Source organism: Vicugna pacos, chromosome 13, assembly GCF_048564905.1.
Source record: "Vicugna pacos chromosome 13, VicPac4, whole genome shotgun sequence".
NCBI lineage: Eukaryota > Metazoa > Chordata > Mammalia > Artiodactyla > Camelidae > Vicugna > Vicugna pacos.
In genome coordinates, this window is record NC_132999.1 from 18862929 (window position 1) to 18879575 (window position 16647).

Consider the following 16647-nt stretch of genomic DNA (forward strand, 5'->3'; position numbering starts at 1 on the left):
AACTTCAGCTCTGGCTAAATCTCTCCATGCTTCCATTTCCTGAGCTAGGATTTACAAAGTTTGCCTCTCAGAATTTTTTGAAAATTAAATGAGAAAATGACTATATATAATAGCACCTAAGGGCAGTACATTCAAGATGGAGGCAGTGGCATCCTGTCCGCACTGGGGTGGCTCTCACGTTAGCGCTTAAGTTAAATGCAAGTATCATGCAGCACTACTGAAATCAGTCAGTGTTAGTTTTCCTCCCTAACTCTCAACCACCACTTCTTTATACATAGCCATTCCCTTTATAGAACCTACAATGTAAGTCTACCATTCTATGCAGACAGATTTCTGTCAGTCCAGAGAGAAAAAATGGCCAAGGCACACTTTACTTTTGGTTGCCTTTTCCTACTCACTGCCCACAACCTGAGGGTTCAGTGTAATTCCAGCCCCATGCTGACCCCAATACCTATCGTCAATAGGCTTAAATTCTCCCTGCGGGGAGGGGACATACATACTCTGACTTAATATCAGTTACAGTAACTAGATACTATTTAGTGAGTACCCACTTGATTACAGATGGTTTATATACACAATTCCCAATTCCTCCATTGCAGGGTTGTTAGAATCGTCTCTGTTTTACAGGTGATAAAATTTAAGACTCAGAGAGCTTAAGCAACTTGCCCAATATGACAGTCCTGAAGTGGAAAAAACAGGATTCAAATCCAGTCTTTTGGTCTCCAACCAACACTGTATCACAACGCCCAAACATCATGATTTATGTATAGAACCACCAAAGCCTGTCTACTTGACCTGAATTTCCTTATAGATGTTTCCAGCAGGGAAACGGTCCTGTTGCTGTGATAACTGGTTCTGGAATTCAACTTGTGTGTTCACTCCTTAAACAATAGGGTTTCATCAGCAGCGTTAGGGTCCAATTTGAACGTTCTTCCAGACAGAGACATAACAGTAACAGTTCAAATGCTTTTGATTTGCAGCACTTGCTTCCAAATGAACATGCTGCTTCTCTTCTTAAAAGACCTAAATGATCTGTTTCCTATGACAAAGTCTCGGACTCCCAGGCTCAATCCCTTTGCCTCAGCACACAAATGCATCTTTGAAAGTCCTGCAGTGGAGGAACTGGGGATTGTGTATATAAACCATCTACTATCCTAGCTAGAAGACCGGGACTTCTATGCTGATTCTTTCTGAAACATAGCATTCATGCAGCATTATCCAGTGTGTCTACACATGAGGGAAGAGTGGCAGTGGGGGTGGTTAAAGTATAAACCAAGGAATCCTGCCAGATTATATTTTGGTGCAAACGTAGTACATGCTTCTCGTATTCTTGCCCCGTAACTTTTCTTAAAAGTGAATCTGACAGAGGGTGTAAGTCAAGCTTGTTGTTACATTCCTATGAAGGCAAAAATAACTTACGTTTCTACAAATATTTTTGAGCCTTTTAATATACATTACAAATATTTTAGACCAATCACATTTTGTTGAGTGTAACATATTTACAAAACAAAAAGTATATTACAATAAATATGAATGAAACAGTGAATCTGATCAACAGCGAGCTCTGTCACAACCAGATGTTTAGAAGGGATGCAAAAACCTGCTGGTCAGCGTATGTTAAGAGTTTTGATAAATACGGGTCCAGAATTATAATGTATCTGGAAAAGAGATAAGGGACATCCCAAATTTAAGTTAGGTAAGATTCTTTCTCATTGCTAATTACGTAATGTTTAATGATCTTTTAAATTGTGAGCATTGATGAATTATGCAAACATGGTACAAAGCTAATATAGTTCTATCATCTCAAAATGTACGTGACAGTCACATAATATCCTTTTAATTATTATCATTATATACTGTAGTTCACACAATATCTACAAATGTGAATGAGAAAAAAAATCACAGCAACATGTCTCACATTCCAATTTTAAATAAGACAAGCACATACGGCATCAAACATTATTTTATAATATGTTAATAAATAACACCTAGTTTGTTATGGTTACTCTGAACAGTTTACAGCTGTATATTTAAAAAGAACATTTTCTGCGAGTTTCACATTGTCAGCAAAAGGTAAAATAAATAATGAAGCTTTATAACAAAAAGAATGAACAAGAAAGAAAAGGAGGAAAAAAGAGAAAGAACGAGAACGAATATAGAACATAAAGTATTTTTGACATGCTGCTTTTCCGGTACAGTTTGCCACGAGAAAATAAAAATAGAAACCAAAAACATGATTGTCTTTTAAAAACAACTTTCGAAAGCTTTTCAGGATGTTGAGCATGAACCTTGTAAGATTAGCGTGAAAATCGTTTTGCCATCTGCTTTGCATGTATCTACTCTGCGCACTGTGGACGTGCACACCAGGAGAGCTTTACTAAAGTCGCAGGACAGCAACTGCTTACCCCTCCAAATGAAACAGCCAAAACATGAACCGAAATCCAACCAGTCTGAAGTCTGCGAAGGTTTCATTCTTGCGTTGCTTTCACAGATATCCCTGTGTGGACCCCCAACAACTTTTAAAACAATAAACTCCACTGCAGTAATCCAAGGGGTCCAATTTCATCAGGTGGGAAGATGAACCTCAAAAAAGCAAATCCTGCCAAGCCATCTGACTCGGTCTGAAGTGAGCGTGGCGCTCTGGCTGCAGCTGCACCTGTCTGGTTACCAACAGTCAGTGCAGTCTTCTCTTCCCACGGCCCCTCGCAAACCTGGAGGACCGGGAGTCCATACTAAACATCCTTCCTGATCAACTGTGAATGTGCCAAACTGCCTTCCAACCTGCTCCCAGCTAAGAGCATTTTCTCTGCTAAGCAAAAAGAAGAGCATTAAGCCTTATGGCAAAATTAGAAGTTTCTTTTAAATCAGGTTTAGGGTTGTTACAGTATTAAGACTTTTTCTTCAGGCAACCACAGTTTTTTTAAAAGGAAAAGAAGGTAGCAGCCCAACTTTCCAACCACTAATTTCTACATCCTCAGAGTCCCTGTTTTCTTTAGTCAGCAATTTCACTAAATTTTAGTTCATCCAGGAAGCGTTGGTAGTAATCACTGGATTGTAGTATAATTACTTTCCACAATCCAGGTTCTTTTACATCTGTTAGTCCTCTTGACCAAAAGAAGTGAACAGTATTATGCTACAGACCATAGTAAATTTCCACTAAAAAAAAAAAAAAAACTTGGTGGTTGTGTTCCTGGAGTCTATGTAAAGCCATTGCTCAAATTACATCTTTCCAAGAAAATCTAAAAACCATTCGCTAAAATCCATTGTGTAATCCTACCATAACTTTTGCTCGTTAATCCTATCCGCAGACAATGAGATGGGTGTTATGCCTTTGGTGGCCTCTGTTTTCCATTTCCCCACAAAATGCTAAGTAGGCTCCCTAAAGGGCAGGCTGGAATGTTGTAAAACTCTGCAAGGTCATCTGACTAAAAGTTCCTTTCCTGCTTTGGACCTTTTACGGTGGGGACTTGAGAAAATAAACATCCACATTCCTTATCAATGAGGAATTAATTCACGAGTTACTTAACAGTTTAGTACTGGATACACATTACTGGAGTTTTGGGTTCACCTGTGAAAACCTCAGAACTGTGACACACACTAAGCATTAACACAGGTCTGTAGCAGAAATGGAAATGCTCGTAAGTTAATACAAGGGCTTTTGGCCTTGATTTTCAAATTCAGACCAGGCGTCATTGAGCTCCATGAAAATCATCTTTGCGTATTGTTCATAGGGCTGCCCGGTAGCCTACAGAGGAAAAATAAAACATGCATTAAATACCACAGACCAAAGTTTTTTATATTAAATTTTTCACTGCCACTGTGTGGGCTCTAAATAATTGAAATGTTTTTCTATTAGGCTATTTCTCTTTTTTACAGCCCAATCCACCTGGCCCTAATGACTATGACCCCCACAGAAAGCTCACCATTCACATATGGCAGCAGGAAACAGTCACAGAGAAGATACCAAAGGCTTGGTGGGCAGCACAAGATGCACCTGCATTCTCTGGAATTACCCCCCAGACGACAAAGGTTCATGACTGCCCATCTCCAATGGATTGGCTGTCTTTCAAAACACCCATTTTTCCCATTTCTAAAAGAAGTTAAGTTCCTGGAGACCCAGAACGCAGGTATACAGTTTGTAGAGTTCTCTGGGTTGTTTCTTTTCCTCTTTGATTCATTGAAACACATTGTTTTGTTCATTCTATGCAGATCAGTCACAAAAAGTGGGGCGAGATGAAAATCAAACACGTCAGATTCAAGCATGTGTTCCCAAGCAGGACGCCAGTCAGAGCCTCCCATCACAGGACTGGGATGTTCCACACGACAGCAAGTGGCCCAGTTCTGCCAAGGGAGGGTTCTGTGTATTACGGGATTCTGTGCATTAGTCAAAGTTTCTGACGATGTACAGCATGTTTATGTGTAGGTACGTCAACGAAAACATAAACTAGCATACTCAATATAGTGACGAATTCAGTTCCATTTTGAATATTTGGCTGATCCACACCAATTCTGCCAACTGCATTCTAAAGCTTTGTCACTATAATCCCGGCTAGAGATTCTACTGTATCTCTGTAGGAGAGTATTTTCCTCTGTCCAGCTCTTAGCCCATCCTTATTATTGTAAGTCAGGACATAATTTACATCTGATCCCTAAAAATTAGTCAGCGGTGAATCTGATACCTGTCTAAGGAAAGCCCCCAGTCCATTATATGTAATACATGGTTTGGTTTATTTCCTTCTGCTTCATAAAAGTGTAACTATTTGTTTAAATACCTGATTTTAGCCCATAGACTATTTTATCACATAAATGGCCTAATAACCAGCAAGTTGAAAGCCTGACGTTTTGACACATGCTGATAAACCCATGACAGGAGGACCAGACAAGCGATGCGTGCAGGCGGGTTCTACTCACTTTATCCGGGTGCACCACCAGCACAGCCCTCCTGTACACCTTCTTCACCTGCTCTGGTGTGACCAGGTCTGCCATGCCCACTGGCTTCCACTTAGTCTCCCCAGCCCACAGCACGGTGTGCATCGTGGACAGAAGTGCTCGGATATTTCTTTCTTTGCCTTCAATCCATTCCAGAATCTGCAAACACAAGGGGAATGAAGAAATTCAGATGCTTTGAAGTCCAGACGGTCTCCACTGAGATCCTGGAAACCCCTCCTGCTCCAGCAATAATCGGGAACTTTAATGCTCCAAACCTTCCCTCCACCTGGAATGCTCTTCCTCTGACGCCGCCTGCCTTGTCTTTGTGGTTAACACTTCATCATCTTTCAAAAGCTTGCTCAGAAATTTCATTCACCTTTGAGAGTTTGAATTCCTTCCTCCTGGCCCGCTGAGTTAATTACTCCTAAAGTATAAACTCCATGAGGGCACAGACCACATCTATTCCGGCCCCAGCTATCTGCTCTGTCCAGTATGGAGTCTGACACATAGACACTCAAAAAATACTCCTTGAAAAAAAGAATAGATTTCTCTGGGCTACCTTTTAAACATGTTTCTCTCATGATATGTGCCATATTTTATGGTAATTGTGTGTTTGTCTTTCCCTGCCACCAGGCAGACCTGTTTGAGGAAAGGTACTGCTTCCCCCATATCACTATGACTCAGCTTCCCCCATATCACTATGACTCAGAAAGTGAACAACATGCCTGGCACGGAGTAAAGCTCAAAAAGGTGTGTTAAATCAACAAATACACTTAGTCGTTCATTCAGACTGCAAGCATTCACAGTTTGAAACTTCATGGTTGGAACAAACGAGGTGATTAAACCAAAAGGTTTGGAACAATATGCATCAGCATTTAATGCATAACAGGGACTCAGTCAAGGTCAACGATGGCCACTCTCCCATACGGTTAAGTACCTTGGACCAACCAAGCAACCAAGCATGGTTTAAAAGACATAAATGACTTTCTTTCATAGAAAACTGTCAGAGTTTATCTAATGAACAAAGGTTCTTGAGAGGGAGCATAGTATTTTTGGAAAGAATAGGAAACCTTTGTGATGATGTATGGTGTGAAAAGGAAATGCAGACAATGGATTCTGCATCGTGCACCAAACAGTATCAACGCGTCTGTGCACCTTCGACAGATGTCCGCATCTGGGAACACGCAGGGAAATCCTGGGGAAGCACAGGGGTGTATTTTTTCAAAATGTGTAAGCCTGACTGGCTGTGCTAGTCCTGGTTTTGGAGTAACAGACTAGATCTTCGTCTTCCTCATCTGTCACAGGGTCGCTTAGTTTGTCTTCCGTCCCGTGGGAACTCAGCCTCTGTCTGTGACGCATTCCAGTTCCCCTGATCTGCAGTGTCTTTCACCACCTCACACCACTCATCAACATAACCACCCCCTTGTTATGAAACTAACCACCCTCCTCATACCATCCACACGTACGAAGTAACGTCTCCATTTTCTCAGCTATGAAACAAGGGGGTTAGAGTCACTGGTTTGCAAACTTGAAAAAGAAAATGGGGAAACATGCTTTTTCCCCAGTCAAATCTTACCTACATTTCCAGAATCAAAGGCAGATCAAAGTGGAAATGTTCTGCTTAAAATGGAAGGAAGCAGTGGGGATGCCAGGAACCCCCTCCCTCAGCCTCCCTCTCAGCCACCTTCCCAGACCTCCAGGTCTAGCAGTGCAGGAGTCATCCCCATGTGCATCTATATTTCTCTCTCTATCAGCAAAGAAGAGATCCTGGGGGCTCCGGTCAATCTGCTCTAATATAAAGCTCTTAAGGCAGAAGGAGAACATAAATAATGTAGTCTTCTCACCACCAAATCCTGACGACTCACCTGTAGCTCAGAATGCCATTGGAAGAACAAAATCACCTCTTAAAGCATGCCATTGCTTATTTGAACACACAAAGAAAATCTATACTACTATGCCACGGAATAAAGTGCAATTTATGACGGAAATGAAACAGCATACGCAACACTCCCCAAAACTACTTTGCTGTTAAAGGACACAGATGTCCTCCAATCCCAGCTGCAGGGACCAAATGAAAGCCCGTGGGTGGAAAACCCAGCGTGGCGCCCTCTGTTGGTTAGTCCCACACCGACAGCTCCACACGCCACCTTGTCAGACAGGATAATCACACCGGGTCAGGGGCTCGCTCACCTTTAATTTCTCAGGATCCATTTCCTTAGCCATTTCCTCCTTTCTCATCTCAGCTATTGTTCGAGGCCCCTTTTTGTCTCTGTGCGCGTTGAAACCTTGACCAGAGAGCAGGTCTTCAAAGTCAGCTGCTTTTTGTTTCCCTTCTACAACATATTTGAAAAAACATGACATCATGATGTCACAGCACTCAGTGTCTTCAAGGTGCTTTCACGTGCATTAAGCCCCTTAGTCCACGGGGTGAGTGGGGTATGGGACGGCCATGTTCATCTTACAGAGGAGGAAAGGGAAGTCTGGAGAACTTACAAGATCTGTTCAGAGTCATATACCGCGTCCCTGGCAAAGCTAGGACTCGAGGCTGGATTGCTAGACTCAGTCTAATTGTACAATTTCATTCCACTGGTCCATCTTTTTACAGGGGAAGATACTCATGATTCTACCCTCTGCTCCCTCCCAGCCCCTGTCCCCCAGGCCCCAGTCATACAACTAGTTAGTATCAGTCACAGGACTAAGTCCTGGGTGTTGGTACTTGAAATCCATGCATGCCACTGCCTTCCTGCCCACACTCAGCTGACACTTTCAGTCCATCATAGTCCTCTTTTTCTCCAAAGCTGGTTTTGGCCTCATGATGCTTCTCAGTCCGTTCAGAAAAGCAGCCTAGCATGGTAGCAAAGGGCAAAGGCTCTGGAGACAGACTCCTTGGGTTTGAATTCCAGCTCTGTGCCTTCTGAGCGATGTGACCTTGGGGCATAAGCGCCTTACCAGCTCCATGCCTCAATTTCCTCATCTGTAAACTGGGCGTGGTGTTAACAATACTACTTACCTCATAAGGTTTCTGTGAGAATTGGTAAGTTAATATTTTAAAGTGCTTAGAAGAATGCCTGGCTATTTAAATGTTTGTTAAGTTAAAAAAAAAAACAGAACCAAAACACAGGAGTCCGTGCAGTCCACGCCCATCAGTCAAAGTTGGTGTCTGCATTGAAACCCACTTGTATCTCTAATACTGCAAGGCAGTGTGAACACACACGCTCTCACATGCACACCTAAAACTTGAGTGCTCTGACACTAGGGGTTTTGTCTGTCTTGTTCACTGCCGTATCTCCAGTGTTTTCTGCACTGAAGGTGTTCATCCACCATCTACTCAAAATAAAAGTGGAGGGGAAGCCACGCAACCCTATGGAATTGCCCAGGAATTTCCACTGCCAATCAAAGAACAAACATGATGTTACGTATTCCCAGCAAGAGACTCCCTGTCATGTTAGAATTGTGAGAAGTCACCTGTGTCATGTCCAGGAGACTGGTGGAAAACAGGGGTTCCACAGCCACCCTGCCTAGGTTCAAATCTTGGCTCTGTCACTCCCAAGCTGTATGGAGTTAGGAAGTGACTTTATCCAGCTTTGTCACAGATTCCTCATCTACAATGTGGGGTTGGTTTTGAAGATTATACGAAAAAATACATGAAAAGTGCTTAGACTAGCTCCTGACATATAATAAACACTTAATAAATGTTAGCTACAGCTCCTAGAAAAAGTGGAAGAATTTCCTTTTCCATATTCCCTAGAGGGAAAGGCTTGTTTCCTTATCATGTGTGTGTACATTTCATTCTCGGGTATGATCAAACCAACTGAAATGTAAAAAGAGCATAACAGGCCTTTTCACAAACTCAAATTTAATCATCCCTGCAAATGTCAAACATATTCATTTTTATACATTATCAAAAATCTCACTCAAAAAAGAGAGAGGAGAAGAAAAAAACCGTCACAGGAAACCCAAAGATCTCAGGAACATCCTTCAAACAGAGCATAGTCAAGACCAAACATCCAAGATATGTCCACTCCTCTAATTGGGATCCAAGGGCAAATGTGAACCTAATGCTTGAAAGGTTCCCAGACTTTCTCTTCTATCTCCTCTTCCAAAGAAATGACAGCTTCAAGATCCATCCATCCCTCCACTTATGTCCATTCAATACTCAACGTCCACTACATGCCAAGCACTCTGCTAGGTGCTAATGACAGTGAGGCAAAAAAAAAAAGCCACGTTCCTGCCTGCCATCTGGTCTCAGTGTGGACAGCGGCAGACAAGTGAGCCCGCGGTCACAACATGATGGAAGTGTGAGGAGCCAGGCAGACCCAGGAGCGCCAGCCACAACGCGGGCGTAGGGATCCTGCTGTGTCTCTGCAATTAAAATACTGCCTCAGAAGCTACCGGAAGTGTTTTCTGTCTCCTTCTTCACACATCCATCCATCCGAGTTCCCTATAGTCAGGCTCCAGACCACCATCCTTACCCAAATTAGTTGCTCCTTTGCCGCGTTCGTTCTGGCCCCCAGGCATGGATGAGAAGCTCACGTTGTAGTTGGGCCGGTTCTGGGGAGAGGAGTGGGGCATGCCGGGCTGTGGCTTAGACTGCGTCTGCTGCCAGCTGTAGCCACCTCCCTGCTGCCACCCTCCACCCATAGGCTGGGGAGATGCTTTCTGAGGCGAGCTGAGAGGTGGAAATCCTCCACCCAATCCAGTTGGTGTGGAGGGTTTGCTGGCAAATGAAGAACCACCTATAAGGGAAAAGAAAGGTGAGGAGAAAGAAGGCAATGCTATTTTGGGTGGCCTCTCACTCCTGTGTCCCAAGTTACTGTTTGCAATGACTTTAGTGGAAATTCCCTTGACTAGTGGCACAATTAGCCTTTATAATAGTTAAAGAAATTGCAGGCATGTGTTTCCTTTAATCCTCACAAGGACATTTTTGGGTATGTATTAATAGCCCCATTTTTTTTCTTCAGATGAATAGACTACAGCTCAGAGCAGTTAAGTGATTTTTCTCAAAGTCACACAGCTAGGGAAGTGGCAGGACTGGGACCTGAATCCAAGTCTTTGTCTCCAAGCTAGAAGGGCCTTGGCTCTTCCCATTGTGCCATCCTTCCCCTCCTTCCCACCTTCTCAGCAGATTCTGTTTCTTCACTGGAGTAAAAACTATCAAATGACAAGAACAGGGAATAAAACAAAATATGTTCATTTCTGAAGGTACTACTTAAACTGCAATGATCAGGACTGTTGATTGTCTGTTATAAATACAAGCATGTTTAGTGCCCAGGAGTAAACAAAGATGTTTGGAAATTTCATAAATAGGTTTCAATTTCACACCACTTGCATTTCATTGCAGTAGAGTAAACACAGCCAACACTCTGACAACTTCGAACAGGGCAACAAATTTCATTCAAGCCTTAAAAATTGATATTACTTTGTGTAGGAATTTAAGTAGAGTCCTGGTTCCGTAACTCCTGACTTTTAAGTACTCACTGCATATATGCTGGGCTGTTTCCCAAATATGAAGACCACTTGTGGCTCATGTTTAAAGAGGTAAAATGAGAAACTGAAATGTGGTGATCTCCAGGGAAACTTTCAGGCACCAGCCCCAAAGCAACAGTGATAATAAAATAACTAACGTTTGCATAGCTCTTCAGAATTTACAAAATATGTTTATGAACATTACTGCCTTCAGTCTACACAACACCCTTAGGAAGTAGGTAGTATTACTCACCCCACTTTAAAGATGAGGAATTCAGGGCTCAGAGAGGTATACTGCCATGACCATAATCACACAGCTAGTTAATGGAGCTAGGACTTGACTACAGGTCTCCTATCTCCAAATGTCATGCTCACTTGCTGCATCCACAATCCCTAATTCCTCCCCAAATCTCGGAGTCTTTCATCAAAATTCATCCCTCACCTGCTGTCTCTTCTTTCTATAGAGATTGTTCTTCTGTTGTGATCTGAGATCCTCTCTTCTTCCCCACTGGGGATGTGGTGTTACGACCACTGGACTTGAAGTCAATCTGAGTTTGAATCTCTGCTCTATCACTCATTCATGCATTCATTCTTTTTTTTTTAACTTTTTAAATTGAGTTATAGTCACTTTACAACGTTGCGGCAATCATGCATTCGTTCTTGCATGCATACATGCATTCATATATTCATTCCTCAGTATTTGTTGAGCATGACTAAGTACCAGATCCTGTGCTGGTCACTGGGAATATAGCCAAAAACAGTCTACAGAGAATCCTCACTCTTCTGAAGTTTGGTTAAAAACCTTCACCTCTTTGATCTCAGTTTTCTCACCTGTGAAATCTGAACTATGTCTACCTTACAGGTATACCATAAAGGCACAGTGGCTATATGAAAGTTCTTCAGAATCCCTAAATTAAGCAAATAGGAGGTATTTTTTTTAAATAATGAAAGTTCATATGCTCAGCACACACCAGTACACCATAAGAGCTCAATAAACACTTGGTAATAGAAAAAGGTAATAATAACAAGGTTGTATCCTGAAGTCTGGCGTTGCCCCTATCGGTCTCTAACTCAGATGAAGCCCCTCTTCACGAGCCCCTGGGCCCTCCTGCCAACAGCACATCAGCACATGCCTTAGGCTGGGTATGCATTCTGCACTGGGGTCTCATTTTATGTTTTAAGGATGCTCACCATCTTCTTTCTGAATATGTATTTTATTATTTTAAAATTCAATAAATATGGAAAGGCCTGAAAAACGTAAAAAAACACTTCCATAACCCCATCACTATGTCATTTATGAAACCCCACTGAGCAGCTTTTACACGCCAGGCTGCAGGTACAGGGGGGACGTGGCAGACGCTGACTCTAATCTCAAGCTCACCAACATTGCAGGACTTTCTGATGTCTACCCTTCCAGAATATTTTCTACCCATGTTTAGCAATTCTAATTTTTAATGCCCCTGAAGCAGAGAACTGACAGAAATACAAAGCAGCAGCTAAACCCAGAGGCCACTGCTGTCCTCATTAAACACGAAAGCAGTGGCTACCAAGCTTGGCTGTGCATCAGAACCACCCGGGGAGCTTTAAAAACCCTCTATCCCCAAGCCACAGCCAAACCAATTAAATAAAAATATCCGTGGGAAGAACTAAGGTGTTTTTATCAGAACTGCTCAGTGTGAAAATACCTTCAGGAGAAGGACACCATCTTTTGTTTTTTTTTAACTGCAGCTATATAATTGGGAAGTTTCATTTTTACTCTAAAGCAACTGCCTAGGAGTCAAACATCCTAGCTTGTAGCTCTTGCTCGTATACCTGTTCACTGTGTGGCTTCAGGAAAGTCACTTGACTTCCCTAAGTTATGTGACTTGGAAAATGGGGAAGTTTAGGAAACCGTTTTCCCTGGCAGTTTTGAGAAGCACTGCATTTCAAAAACAGCAGAGAACTCTCGAATCCCTCCCAGCAGGCCTGTTGTCGCAGTGACGTGGGTGCAGCTACTCTGAAACTATTTTTGTTGTCTGCTGATGTTGACACTGAAGGGAATGGAAAATGCATATATGGGATAGGGGGAGGCAAGGAAGCACCGTGTGGTATTGGATGATATTTTATATATACATATATGAATAGCCATGCATCACTTATCTCTATCTCCTCAAAGGCAGAGCAATGACACCCACCCCAGCATCAAGGAACATACTTGGGGCACAGATTTTGGTTTCGAAATAACCATTACCCACAAAAGGGAATGAAGATTCTTGGAAAGGCCTGATACCAGGACTCGGGTGTAAAAAGTTCAAGACAAGCCTAGAACATCTTGTTGTGCCATAAAGAAAGAAAGTTCTCAAAAATGATGGGATCAACTGAAAAGGACATAGAAGCCAGAACAAAGAACTTTCACAAACCAAATGTGGGACGATGTGAACATGAAAGTAAGTATCAGTAATATTTGATGACTAACTGAGTCAAAAAAGAATCCACTAGTCAGCTAGGAAGCGAGAGAGGGAGGGCGTCAGAAAGGAAGGGAGAAGAGATTCTTCCTTAGAGGGAAATGCTAATTAATATATATAAAAAGAAGGACGGAATCAGAAAATCACAATTTTGCAGATACCATACTAATAACCGCTTCAGGCAAGAATCACTAATGAACGCAAAAACCACTGGGTAAAAGTCAGATGGAGAACAGGATATCCTCAAATAGAACAGTCTCAAATTATCTCCCCCGGTTACTCATTAATTACGAAAGGGAAAAACGGTAACTTTACAGTGAAAGAACATGGCAGACATCACCTTAACCAAGTGATCAAAGTTAACCAGGCAAGACTTCCTCCACTGGCCTGGACCCTTCAAGTATCAATGTCATGACAGGCTGAGGAATGATCCCAGATTAAAGGTGTCTAAAGGACATGACAACTAAATGCAAGACATGATGCTGGGTTTTTAAAAAGAGCTTCCTATAAAGGTCACCTCTTCAGCGAGGACTTCCCTAACCACTTGATATCTGATATAACACCCTGGCCCATCCATCACCCACCATCACCTTCTGCCTTATTCTTTTCTCAGCAGTCTGCATGGGGGTTGCAGTGCAAGCTCCAGAACTAGTCTTCATGGTGCTGCAACCTTGCGCTTTGGGCATATTACTTAAACTTCTGTGTCCCTGTTTCTTCATCTGCAAAATGAGGACTATAACGGTCCCTACTTCAAAAGATTATTGGGAAGAGTAAATGAAACGATGTATGTAAAGCACTTAATATAGTGTCTGGCACATAGTAAAACCTCCAGATAAATACTAGTTATTTTTATTATTTGACATTATATATTTATTTGTTTTGTGTTTCCTTTCCCTTCTAGAATATAAGTTTTAGGAAGGAAGGAATTTTGTTTTGGTTTTGTTAGTTTGGCTGGTTGGTTTTTACTAAAATAGTGTTATCCCATAGAAGGCACTTAATAAATAGTTGTGGAATGAATAAATGCATAAAAAAGTGAACAGTTGAGTAAGATTTTATTTGAAATAGAACTTTGCCTATTTCATACACTGTTATTATTTTAAAATCTGAAGTTGATATTAAGATACAAAAATGGGAAAATAATTTTGAGGGTTCCTAAAAGGTCTAAAGAGTACAAAAGGGTAGGTCAGGATTCTGACACAATTACCAGCAAAAAATAAAATGGAAGCCATGTTCTCATTCCCTGCAGACAACTTGGCTCTTAAATGGCTCAGGAGGGCTTTCTGAGAAACCAAATCATCTACGTGGCTCATTTAAACCTTTGTGTCAGGACTACCTTACCCTTATTGAACAACTCTGCACTGCCCAGAGGAGGAAGGAAAAGGAAGAAGAAAAGGCTTCAGAACTCGCCAGTCCAGTGAACTACTCTTTGAAGAAAGGTTCCTTGGTGAAATAGTTTGAGAAGCCTGCATCCTGTAACCCAGTCGGGGTGGGGGCATCACCGTGAGCACTGATTCTCAGAAGTTTTCTCTGTAATCCAAGTCCACTGAACCCAGTGTTTCCAAAACTACTGGTCCGTGAAACACTTATTCTATAACAATGATTAAACATATGATGGAAAAGACTTTGGAAATACTATCCAGAGAGTCTATTTTCTGTATGGAGTTTTACAAAGTGACCAGAGGGCACTGCAGTCAATGGAGAGAGGAGGGGTGCAGTGTGAGGGCCTCACTGGCAACGTCCCAGCAAGGCTGGCGCATGGCTGCCCCACGTGGCACAAATCTGCCTGCGCAGCCTCGCTTCTCAGCGCTTCCCCACACGCTCGTGACTTCTGCTGCAGCCAGACTCTGCTGTCAGATGCTCCCAGAAGTCCTAATTTCATTCATGCTACTACTCCACAATCAGGCGTTGGAGAAATGGATTAACAAGGGTGAATTCCAACCCAAAATTTGAAGTCTGTTGCCTTTTTCGAAAAGCCAATCTCGGGTCTTAGAGTACAGCTTAAGAATACACATGATTTTAGATCCCTGGTAAAAATACCAGCTTATTTTAACACCAAAGATTTAGATTTGAGGCTTTGCAGCCATATTAAGTGTTATTTATATCTTAACCTGCCACGTGTGTACCTAACGTCCCAAGGTCGGCAAAAGGATCCAGCGTCTGGGGTTTGCTTTGATGGGTGGGAGTGCCGTGCGATGAGCCTGTGGGGCTGGTGGCGGCTGACTTGCTCCCCATCCCAAAACTGCCTGAAAAAAATAAGATCATTGAAAATGAGTTAGTTGCCCGAGGCTGAACTCTGAAATTCAGAAACCCAGAGCTACTGCTCACCTTGTCTCTAAAGGCACACTGGGACAGGGTTTGCAACCGTGTGAGAAGCTGCTAGACCTCGTTCCCCTGACTTAAGTGAATAGTGGCCTGGAGCAGGGACAGGGAACAGAGAAGGGATATGCTGTGTCCTGGCCACCCTGGAAACTGTTAGGTCTAGCGTTTACCTCACGTGTCACTTGACTTCGTTTGAAGTCAGGTCTGAACGCTGGTTCTGCCACTTCCTAGCTGAGTGACCCTTGGCATGCTGTTTAACTTCTCAGGGCTTCATTGGTTAAATAAGGAAACAGCAACTGCTTTAGAAAGTTGCTGTGGTATATATATATATATATATATATATATATATATATATATATATATATATATATAGTGTGTGTGTGTGTAACTTGCACAGCATCAGGAACACACTCACACCAGACAGCTCTCAAGAGATACAACACTAGCCATGAGAAAGAGAGTTGATTTGTTACAGAAAAATCCAGCCCTGAAACAAGTCCTTCGGGAAGAAAGAAGTCTATCCAGATTATTCAGCACCTACTCTATGCGAGAAATTTCAGATAAGTTATTTCACTTCAACTTATACAGCTGTGTGCGATAAGAATTATGAACCCTGTTTTACAGATAAGAAAACTGAGGTTCAAAAAAACAAAAAGAAAACTGAGGTCCAGACTTGTACAGAAAAATCCAAGAGCTTCTAAGGGGTTGAGTTAGCCATATACCCAGATTTTCAGACTCTAGCGTCAAGGCAGACATTCAGCAAATGAGACTTAGAAAAGGTAAGTAACGTGGAGTATGCCGCACTGTCGTGTCACCGAGGGCAATGTGAAAAGCCCAGCCCGAACGCGGGCTGTCAGGAACTTGCACAGCTGAGCTATGACACTCTGTAAGTACTCACTTCATCTTGGGTGAAGGATTATGTTTAAGCAACCGGTTAAATATGCACAAAATTAACCTGCTGACCTTTACCTGGTTTAGTGTGCCAGTCCCACCCTCCCGAAACATCCGGCTGAATGTTCACGGCAGGTGTACTGGAGGCTGCAAATGGGGAGAAGAAAAAGAGTCAGTACAAGATAGCTCAGTGCCCACTTTTCTGAGTTCACACAGGAAAACACTCTCCCTCTCATACGGCCCACGTGGCCTGTCAAGGTCCCAAGTGATTCAGCTCTTGCTCTGAGCTCTCTCCACATTCTACAATGTTGTTATTTTGTGCCAACATCTGTGGTCACTTACATCAGCGTGGGTGGAAGCCATACACTGCTTGTCTCTGTTCCATCCTTGGCTCACCTTTATTTTACCTCCATAGCTACACTGTGAATTATAACTGTGCATCTGTCTGTCTCCATTAGGCTGAGTTCCCGGAAGGTGAGAACTCTCTTATTCATCTTTGTCTGTCCCACCTCTACACTGAACACAAAGTCAGTGGGCAATTTTAAGAAAAGGTGAAATTAAACTTAAATTGCCGTAAGGTTGGCATTAACAAGTATAT

General features: G+C 42.4%; 1 protein-coding gene across 4 annotated transcripts in view; it reads right to left on the reverse strand.

The window, feature by feature from the left end:
- Positions 1-1430: 1430 nt before the first annotated feature.
- The window catches only part of DNAJC6 (DnaJ heat shock protein family (Hsp40) member C6), a 127133-nt gene continuing 111916 nt past the window's right edge, over positions 1431-16647 (reverse strand). For 2 of the 4 annotated variants that reach the window (XM_072974279.1, XM_006205385.4), the window contains exons 14-19: positions 16128-16196; positions 14963-15082; positions 9402-9665; positions 7120-7262; positions 4912-5088; positions 1431-3745 (exon numbers count right to left, since the gene is read on the reverse strand). In XM_072974279.1, coding sequence (XP_072830380.1) covers positions 3644-3745; positions 4912-5088; positions 7120-7262; positions 9402-9665; positions 14963-15082; positions 16128-16196 — 875 coding nt within the window. In that variant the 3' untranslated portion in view covers positions 1431-3643. Of the gene's footprint in view, positions 3746-4911; positions 5089-7119; positions 7263-9401; positions 9666-14947; positions 15083-16127; positions 16197-16647 lie in introns of all 4 variants that reach the window. The other 2 variants (XM_072974278.1, XM_072974280.1) reach the window with 1 other exon arrangement.